Source organism: Octodon degus, unplaced genomic scaffold, assembly GCF_000260255.1.
Source record: "Octodon degus isolate 3935 unplaced genomic scaffold, OctDeg1.0 scaffold00130, whole genome shotgun sequence".
Classification (NCBI taxonomy): domain Eukaryota; kingdom Metazoa; phylum Chordata; class Mammalia; order Rodentia; family Octodontidae; genus Octodon; species Octodon degus.
In genome coordinates this window covers 3,170,657-3,181,485 of record NW_004524706.1, presented here as the reverse complement: position 1 = coordinate 3,181,485, position 10,829 = coordinate 3,170,657, and the positions used below count along the sequence as shown (strand labels likewise).

Sequence of the window (10,829 nt, the reverse complement as noted above, 5' to 3'; positions counted from 1 at the left end):
TTTTTTTTTTTTTTTTTGAGAAAATATTAAAATTATCTCAAATATCTTTAAAAAGATAAAGAACTTGGAAAACTCTGGGATAATAAGCTTTTACCTAGTTCTCAGAATATCTTAACCAAGTGCTCTCCCACTGAGTTACCTCTGTAGCCCTCGTCAAACTATGCATGAATTGAACACTTACTATAAACACAGCAAAAAAACTGAGTTTTTTCAAATGCTACAGTGTTCAGAAAATCATCTAACATTTATTATGCAAAATTAAACTCCAGTGGCTAGCTTCCACTTAAAATCTACCACTGAATAAAATTTTAAAACATCAAGAAAAGCATTATTGGGACCAGGGAGATGGCTCAGTAGAATAAGTGCTTCCCTGGCAAGCGCGAGGGCCTGAGTTCAATCCCCGGTTCCACCAAAATAAAAAAAAAAAGAAAAGAAAAGCATTATTACTTGGTTCATTGGTGACATACAAAAAAGTTTCTGTAAAAACTATTTCAAAAATCATATATACTATGTTATCTAATTCTACATCAAACAGAGAGAAAGAGAGTAAATGCAGCTAGAAACCTTTCTAGAACGTATATTAGTAAGCTGATTAATATTATGTTTTAGAGCCAGACAGATCTGGATTCAAGTACTGATTCAATTACTTTCTGATTACATCAACAAGAAAAATCTAGTATTACATAAACAGGACAAACCCAGATAAAGAATATAAAGCAAACAATAACTTTCATAGGGCTGTTGTGAAGATTAAATGAGGCAATGCACATAGTACACATAATCTATACCTACACTACAGTAAGTACACATCAGTATTAACTGTTATCATCTTTATTCAAAATAACAGAAACAAATTTACCTACAAGTTATTTTAAGCCAAAAAGTTATCTGTGTTAACTTTCTCTTTATCAACATATATGGACTATGGCTTTGAACACGGAGATAAAGCCAGGAGTAGTGTTGCATGCCTATGATGCCAGCACTTGAGAGACTGAGGCAGAAGAATTGGCATAAGTTGCAGGCCAAAGTGGGTAACTTTATGAATTCAACACCATAGCAAGACCCTGTCTCAAAAAAACAAAAATAATAGAAACAATACTGTACCAACCTCCCTGGGAAAGAGTCTTCTCCTTCTCTTCATCTTCTGCAATCATTTCTGCCATCTCAAGGAGATCAGCTTCAAATGGATGTGCAGGAAGCTTTTCCTTTATGTCATCGACACTTTCATTGACTTTGTCTTCATTATCCATTGAGGATGGAATAAGCATAGGGACAGGCATCTGAAAGACCAAAAACAGACGTAAGAGCTTCTCAAATAATGGATTTGTTTTCAAAATTTGTGAGATGACTTAAGCATAAAAATTTAAAAATTCAGATATTCTTATTACAGATGATTTCACACTCTTAAGAGTTCATTTATAGAAGATTAGAGCCATTAAAATAAGAACACAGAAAGTGCTTTCACACTGAACAAAATCTATAATGTTCCATCTCACTTTTGAAACTGTTATTACATTTTTTTTTTTTTTTTTTTTTTGGCGGAACCGGGGATTGAACTCAGACCCTTGCGCTTGCCAGGGAAGCGCTTATTCCACTGAGCCATCTCCCCAGCCCCTATATTTCTTATTAAATATTTTCATACAAGTGTTTCCCCTAAGGATTTAGTATGGGAAAATGTCACAATTTTAAAATAACTAATTTTTCTTTAAGAAAAAGCTGCAGTTGGGCATGATGGCACATGTCTGGAATCCCAGTACTCAGGAAGCTGAGGCAGGAGGACTGCCACAAGCTTGAGACCAGCCTGGGCTATACAGTGAGTCCAAGGTCTGCCTGAACTACAAAGTCAGACCCTGTCTTCAAAAAAACAAAGGGTAGAAGCGTAAATTACAATATTCTTTTCACCCTTACTAGAAACCAAAATTCTAACGCATATAGTTCCTTAGCTTTTTCTATTTCAGTAGTCTTACTGCTAATGTAACATTTTAAAAAAGCTGCATGTTAACCATGTCTGAGAAACCAGGGTAAAACCAGTCCTCTATATACATCTTATTAAGTAACACTGGTAACATGATAACAGCCACTAGAATCAACTATACTTTACCAATAAGTGAAAGTATTTTCAGAACTATAAGCACTGAATTAATGAAAATGCACCCTTAATCTCTAAACGAACACTCACTGGAACTGGAATTCCAAAAGGAACTGGGGCATACTGTGTATAAAGATGAAGAGGTATGGGCACAAACACTGGCACAGGAACTGGCACCACAATAATCTGGGGCTGACTTGGAGTATCTTCTAATGAGAAAAAAGTCACAAAAAATAAAGAGAGTCAGAAACATTTTAAGTGCTTAAAATTTCATTTTATGAAGGATAGTGTATGCAATAAATGATGCTGGAAAGAATCAATACCCACATATCAAAACATGAAGTTAGATTCTTATCTCCCATGATTCACAAAAATAAACTTGAAAAGGATCAAAGACTTAAATGTTAAGACCTTTAAGTGTGAAACTACTACAAGAAAACGAACAATACTTCAGGATGCTGGTCTAGGGATTTTGTGGATTTGACCCTAAAAGCACATTCAACAAAAATAAAAAGTGACAAATGTTATTACATTAAACTAAACAAGTTCTACACAGCAAAGGAAACAAGAGACTTGAGAGACTCCACAGAATGGAAAAAAATATTCATCAACCAGTCATTTGACAAGGGGATTAACAGCCATTTAATATATATATTAGGCTACAGCAAAAGCAGTACTTGAACCCAAGAGCTCAGGGTCAACCTGGGCAACATAGCGAGACAATATCTTTTAACAACAACAAAGCAAAAACAGAACTCATGAGACCCAGCAATTTCATTACAAGGTATGTGTCCAAAGGAAAGGTAATCAGTACATTGAAGAGGTAATAGCACTTCTATGTTCTACCAACACTGTTCACCTTAGTCAAGCTATAGAGTGAACTTAAGTGACCCTGACAAATGAATAAAGAAAATGTGACAAAATACACACAATAGTACATATAAATGGATAATTATTTAGCTGGAAATAATGAAATCCTATCATTTATGGCAACATAGATGTCTCTAAAGAATACTCTGCTAAATAAACTGGACACAATTACTGAACGTTATTTATTTGTGCAAGCTAAAAAGTTCATCTTATAAAATCAGTTTGTAGAAGTGTAGTTATCAAAAGCTGGGAAGTATAGAGAGTAATGAGTGGGTACAGGGATTCCTCTACAAAGAGCTTCGAATGTTTTATAGTAGAGCAGGGTAAGGATGACTGAAAAATAACAAATTGCATATTTTAAAAGAGCAGAGAATTTTGAAGGTTTCTAGCATTTAAAAAAGGATGCTACAGATACGCATATACAATTATTCTGATCTGATCATAACACACTATGCACATGCACTGAAATTTCCCAATCTGTACTTCTTAAAATACTCTTGCAGATAAATTAAAAAACTTTTAAAGTCTATTTTAAAAAATAAAGTGTAATCAGTGACAGTGAGAATTCTCACAAAAGGTAAAGTAGCATAAAACAGCTTGTGTAGAGTACTAACAAAAAGTAGGTAACATAATAAATAGCAACGATCTGAGTATAAAATGCATGCAAGTATTGGAAAAGTGGTCCTAGAACCTAAGTATGGAAAACTGCGAGGGAAATCATAAACAATAGGCCAGGGACAATGAATAGGGAGAATTTTTGACAGGCTATAATAAGCATTTTTAAATCACCTATAGTAGATTATGGACAGCTAAATTAAACGATGAAAATGACATTTAAAAAATATGAATTTGGGCTGGGGAGACAGGTCAGTAGAATAAGTGCTTGCCTGTCATGTGCCGGGTCCTGAGTTCAACCCCTGGTACCGCAAAAAAAACCCCAAAAAACATGAATTCAGGGTTTGATCCCCGGTACCACAAGTCATGCTGGCCCTGCCCCTGGGGTGCACTGGGATGGCGATTGAGACTGGGCATGGTGGCACGCAACCCTGTAATCCCAGTGCTTGGGAGGCTGAAAACACGAGGATCACTACAAGTCTGATCTATGTAGTGAGATCCTGTAGACCCTGTACTAGGTACATAAAATTAAAACAAAAAAACCATGAATTTGGGTTGGGGAGATAACTGAGAGACATAAGTACCTACCTGGCAAGTGCAAGGTCCCAAGTTTGATCCCCTGCACCACATGCAGTGCCAGCCCCAGAACTCTAGGTGCCCCAACCCAGCCCCAGAAAACCCAGGCACGCCAACCTGGTCCCAGAACCGGGCGTGTGGCAACACACCTATAATCCCATCACTTGGGAGGCTGAGACAGGAGGACTGCTGAGAAGATTGAGACAGCCTGGGGCTACAAAAGTAAGCCCAAGGTCAGCCCAAACTACATGAGACCCTGTCTCAAAAAAAAAAAAGTATCATAAAAAAACATGAATTTGATGATAAATGTGTTCATAGTAAGAGGAAGTATTCTAGGGTGGATTAACAGCAACATGTTTTTTACTATACTAAGTTTTTAAAAATTAAAATATTCCCTATAGTAAAAAACAACCATGAATTTGGGGAAATGCAAATCAAAACTATTTCATCTCACCCCAGATGGAATGGCTATAATTAAGAATACAAAAAACAGCTGGGAGTGGTAGTGCATGCCTGTAATTCCACCACTCAGGATCCCGAGGTAGGAGCACTGAAAGTTCAAGGCCAGCCTGAACTACATAGTGAGACCCTGTCTCAAAAAAAAAGGTTAAATGAAGAATGAAATTGGTAACCATTTTACCACTGAATAAACAACACATAAGCTGCTTAAAGGAGACAATTATGAACAGCTAAGATGGTGAAAGTCTAATCTATGATACATATCTAAAAAAAAATAAACACAACAGATATTCAAAGTATTGAAAAGATGACACAGAACTCAGGAAAAAATTAGTAAGATGACAGATTCATTCTTTTTACCTAACAAGTATGTATAAAGGACTTTCTATGGGCCAGAAAGTACGTTAAATAACTACAAAATCATTAATATAGGAGTACAAGTGACAAGCAAAGCCAACAATTTGACTAAAGCTAGAAGTGGAAAATAAAAAAGAATCAAAATTATCACAGTGCACAGAACATAAAAAATGTCATTTGATGAGGGGTGTTTAACAGCCAAGTTATACAATAGTAAATAAATCACTACTATCAGAATTCATTACATCACAATAAAAAGATATAGCTACATCATCTACCACTTGTCTATTTGGTGTGGTCCAGGCCAGCAATAATGACATTACCTGGAAACTTAGAAGAAATATAAAGTTTTGAGCCCCATTAAATAAGAATACTCTGAGTAAAATTCTCAGGTAATGCATGTACATAATGTTTGAAAAGCATTGGACTATAGGCTAATCTTTTTTTTTTTTTTTTTTTTAACATTTATTTATTGTGTGTGTGTGGCCAGCTCAGCCCACCAGGGGGCGGGGCTGGCTGGCATGTGGTGCTGCAGGATCGAACCGCGGTCCCTGTGCTTTGCCGAGCTTGTTCCAAGTAGGTGCTTTAGACCACTGAGCCATCTCTCCAGCCCTAGGCTAATCTTGAAGATATAGAAATCCAGGATTTCTATTTTAAATTTCTGGGGCTTGTGGGGCATGAGAAGTTACACATAGCCAATTCCTTAGTAAAACAGTAAAAAAGGATGAAAACTACTAAAATACAACTTGAGATATTATCCTAAGGGCATACAGTAAATGAAACATTTCTTTAATAAAATCTATTAAAACTTATGAAGAATAGTAACAGTGTGTGACATTCCATGAATGCTATGTTAGTAGGGCCTGTGGCAAGGAAGAATGAACTTCACTTCCCTCAGATTCCATTCAAAGATTATCAAACTTAAAAGGAGGGACAGGACACCAGCATTTTACATTCCCTCCAATTCAACAGAAGAAGAGGCTAAATTTCTGTTTAGTGTGGCTAAGAGACTGGAAGGTCCCTCTGCAATGAGCTGCTAAGCACAGGGGGAGATCTACCCCAAGGATGGCAGGCCAAGAATAGAGGGGTCCTAGTCCCCCCCTCACCCCAGCTCCTTTGTAGAACAGATGCTATCATACTGCCCAGGATTCAGAAAAGGCACAAAGATTTTGGCAGGATAAGTAGTAGTTCATAAGAAAGTTCTGAAGTCCTCCCAAGGCAAACAACTTTATTTAAAATATGGGAAGGGGAAGAGAGTGCAGCATCTTCAAGGTCTGAGTTGCATGCAGAGTACACTAAGTACAATATAAAATAATTAGAAAGATACATTTTTAAAGAATGTACGTAGTAGTTCAAATTCAATGACACTTGGTTAAACAATAGCACCTCCTAAGAGCTTGTCTGCAATACTGTAAAGCTACATTTATTACATAATGTTACTGTTATTTAATAAAGGAATTAAAGTGTCATAAGATGGCATTACCAATTGACTTCATTCTTTTTGACCAATCAAGTGTATCCAGTCTGTGGCCCACATGCCCCATGCTCTCTTTTTTTTTTTTTCCCATGCTCTCTTTTTAAAAAAAATGTTGTGATCAAGTATTTTCAAAAGGTTATTTGCTTACTCAGATACTTAGATACTTAAATACTTAAATGATGTGTTTTCTATGTACATCAGGCATGTCAACAGGTTAGACAAGCCTTGTTATTAAGGTTCTAACTTCTTTCACCTCAGGGAAAAGTACCCTACTCACAGAAATGTTGTGAGAAATAAATTATCAATTTTTTTTTGGGGGGGGGTGTCAGGGACTGGGAATCAAACTCAGGACTTTGCACTTGCCAAGCAGGTACTGTACCACTGAGCTATATCCTCAGCCTTATCAATGTATATGAACAATCACTACCTAAAAGCTTCTAAACTATAGGTAAGCAGATTCTACATTCTTTTTCCCTAAAGAAAATAAAGTCCAAGGAATATACCTGTCTGGCATTCTTTGTTCTGGGTATGTGGTTTGCAGGAAGTAGCTTTAGTCTGTGTAATCGGTTTACACAACAATGCTTTGTTCTTCAAAAGCCTTGGAGGTTGCGAAGGTGGCAGTTTCAGAGCATCTGTTTGTGTACTTGCCTAGGAAAAAAAGTAAATCAGAAACCAAAGAAGTTTTAAAACTAATCATTAACTGGGCATGGTGATGCAACACCAGTAATACCAGCACTCAGGAGGCTGAGGCAGGATTATAGCTATGAGTTCAAGGCCAGCTTGGGCTACACAGTGAGACCATGACTCAAAAAAGAAAAGTTCTTAACAAATCTAATCATCAATTTCAAGAAATATTATAATTTTAAAAGTAGTACAATATTGGAATTACACAGAACAAACTATATAAATTCAACTAAATGTAAGACATAAAATATTCATAAAATGTTAATAGTAATCAAGCAGTATTTCAATGAACAAATGTTAACTCAAAGTATGTAGTTATCATTTTCATTTACCAAGAAAAACTCTAAAACTGTCTTAACATGTTGTTGAAGAGTTACAATGCTGGCAGGATTTAAAATGAAATCTGTTACTTCTTGACTGAGTTAGAGGAATAATACAGTCAGTCTTAGAGGATTTAAATAGGAACAAGAGAGTTACATATAAACATTTCAATAACAAATAAAGATGATGACATAAAGGTTATCCCACAGGCCAGGAACTACTTTAAAAATGCCACTGCTGGGTGCTAGGAAGATAGCTCAGTGGCTTAAACGCCTGCCTGGCAAGTACAAGGATCTTGGTTTGACCCCTTGTACTGCAAAAAAAAAAAAAAAAAAAAAGATACGATGTAGAAATGCCACTGTTAAAAAAAGAAAAAAAGAAATGCCACTGTTCCACTCATGAGTTTTACTCATTACTTATTTTTTTGGTTACTTTTAAGAGTCAAACTATCAATGAATAGAATAAAAAGGAATGGTTAATATCATCTTCATGGGACAAGAAGAAAATATACTAGCTTTATTCACACATTCACAGTAGAAATTGAACCCAGAGACTTTGCACAGAGCTATATATATCACCAACTCTTTTTTATTTTGAAGATGTATCTTGCAAAGTTGATAAATTGCCCTGGCCAGTCTTCAATTTGCAATTCTCCTGCCCAGATCTCCAAAGAGTGCTGGGATTACATGCCTGCACTACCACTCCTGGATGACAAGTGATGTTTTAGAATATTTTATTCAAAACCTATGTATATTACAAATCATTCAAGAAGTTTCAAAAATTTTCTAAATTCTCCAATTTCTTTTAATTCTGCATAATTTTTTTAAACCATTCATTAACAACATAATGGTTGCAATCAGTCAAAGAAATTGAGGTACACTGAAAACCTAATTAAATAACCAGGAAGTCCTATTCCTGAACAAAAATTATTTTTTATTTTTATTCATTTATTTATTTTTGGTGGAACCGGGGATTGAACTCAGGCCCTTACTGAGCTAACTCCCCAGCTCGCTGAACAAAAATTAAATGGTCTCATGAAATTTACTTTATATAATCAATGAAGGAAGGCAAGTTACATATTTGTACACTATAACAATGGAAAACATAATACAGTCACAATATCACTAATAATAAAAACTTACATCCCCAATGATTTTCGCGGTTACCGTTGGAACTGCACCTTGACAGAAATTAAAACAAAAATTTAGGATCTTTTGTACTTTCTTAAATGTTACCAATAAAAGCTAATTATTGGCCCATAAACAAAGTCTCATACTAAGGACATGTTTATCATCATTTAATTCCATGGAAAGAACTAGTAGTTCTAAAGTATAAGATGAGAAAATGATGATATGAAACTTACATAAACATTATTCAACATCCTAGTAGCCCATAAGGAGCTGCCACTCCTAATCTGAATGTGTCCAATATATAAAATAATGGCTGATGAAATAAAGGAAGGTAACTATATTTAATTAAAAATGCCTAGATAAGCAATTTCAAAATCGAGCCATACCTTGTAAGACACTGTTAGAATTCACTGTGGGCTGTGCAGCAGGAGCATTTGCCAATGATACAACATTAGCTATAACTGGAGTTGAATCTTTTCTGAGAGAAGGGGGCCCTGTGGAAGCAGCTTAAACCATAAAAATACTTACTGATTAAAATAGAAATCTCATATGATTTTTAAGTTCTTATATAAAAAGCAACCTCTAAAGGAGATTAAGCAATGCTCTGAAATTTAAGTAACCTGTTAAAATGAAAGGTCACTTCAAGATTAACTGGGATTTTTAGTTTCATCATTTTTAATTAGTGAAGCTTGAAAGTTCTTAAACTCTGTATAAAAATGGAATTGATAGTGTTACTTAAAAACAACAGGAGCCGAGGAGATAGCTCAGTGGCATAAGTGCCTGTCTGGCAAGGGCAAGGTCCTGAGTTCAATCCGCAGTACCAAAAACAAAACAAAACAAAAAAAACAACAACAACAAAAATCTTCAACAATACAATACCAATGAAGATCAGAGGGTAGATTTAACAGACATTTAAGTATAAAAATGTTTCTTAAATCTTACCTTCACATTTAAAAAACTTTTTAAGTCTCTGGAGTAAGCACTTATAATTCTTATTTCTATTTTATAAAGACACTATACTTGAACTATTTGAGGTTTTGGAACAGTACAAGTTTTATGCTTTTAAGCTATAAAATCTCAAAGATTAAACTGCCTAAATATTTATGTGGTACTTATGATTCAGTCTTCATTTTTCTGTTGTAAGTGGTTTACAATGCAATGGTCAGGACTGAAGCTAGGACCTCCTTACATGCGAGGCAAGTGTTGCGCCACTGAGTTACAACTTCAACTTTTCAAATCTTTTTTTTTTTTTGAGACAGGGTCTCACTATGTAGTTCAGACTGGCCTCAAGCTCATGTCAATCCTCCTGCCTCAGGTTCTCCAGTGCTAGGATTACAGGCATGAGCCACCATACCTGTTTCTTTTCTGTTTGTTTATGTACTGAGGATTGAACCCAAGGGCTTTACAGTGAGCCAACATTTCCAGCACCTTTTTATTTTGTTTTGAAATGAGGTTTCATTAAGTCACCAGGCCACACATGCTGGACTCAAACTGATGATCCTCATGCCTGAGACTCCCACAGTGCTTCCTTATTTAAGGAAGCCAAGATATATCTATACACAATTATAAAACATTAACTTTCTTTCTTTCCCCAAAATTCAAGAATTCAGAGAGTTGGTTGATTCTGAAAAAGTGTTTTGTTTGTTTTTTTTTTTAACTATTTGCCTGCCCTTAAGGTGTTCAACTAAAAAAAGACCTAAATATCAATGCTACTTAAACAAAAATGAAATTTACATTTCATAAATTTACAATTCTTTGAATTTCCTAATGTATAGAGGAAAAGAAGTTTGCTCTGGGCATTTATTGAAGTCTAACTTTACCTGAACTGTTTTGTGAAGGTGGGTCACATACACTTTGCTGATGACAGAACATTAAGATACAAAGCAGGTTACAAAAATGTTTTACTTCCCCTCGCCATTTCAAGGACTCACTAAGTTTACCCTGTCGTTTGCAGCCATCACATTTGGCCATCTGAAATAGAAACAGACACAGAAATAGAAGATAGTAAAGAAAACAAATATATCTGTGGTCTGCTCCCACCAATCCACACAGATTACACCTAATGAGAAAATTAACTTAGACTCTCAGTCATAAAATTGTAGGTGGATGGCCCTAAAATGGTACCAAATCTATCAATAATTGTATACTAAACAATTATTTGATGAACTAAATCATATTACAGAGAATCAAATAAATAGCAATTGAAAAACAAAGTTCAATTTTATTTTTATTTATTTATTTTTGGCAGAAC

The 10,829-nt window shown here is 35.3% G+C and overlaps 1 protein-coding gene across 5 annotated transcripts in view; it reads right to left on the bottom strand.

The window, feature by feature from the left end:
- Zmym4 (zinc finger MYM-type containing 4) overlaps window positions 1-10,829 on the bottom strand; it is a 190,048-nt gene that overhangs the window by 61,414 nt on the left and 117,805 nt on the right. For all 5 annotated transcript variants that reach the window (XM_023701031.1, XM_023701034.1, XM_023701033.1 and 2 more), the window contains 6 exons: window positions 10,399-10,549; window positions 8,965-9,084; window positions 8,591-8,628; window positions 6,947-7,091; window positions 2,180-2,298; window positions 1,109-1,280 (listed from right to left, as the gene is read on the bottom strand). In XM_023701031.1, the coding sequence (XP_023556799.1) occupies window positions 1,109-1,280; window positions 2,180-2,298; window positions 6,947-7,091; window positions 8,591-8,628; window positions 8,965-9,084; window positions 10,399-10,549 (745 nt within the window). The remainder of the gene's footprint in view (window positions 1-1,108; window positions 1,281-2,179; window positions 2,299-6,946; window positions 7,092-8,590; window positions 8,629-8,964; window positions 9,085-10,398; window positions 10,550-10,829) is intronic.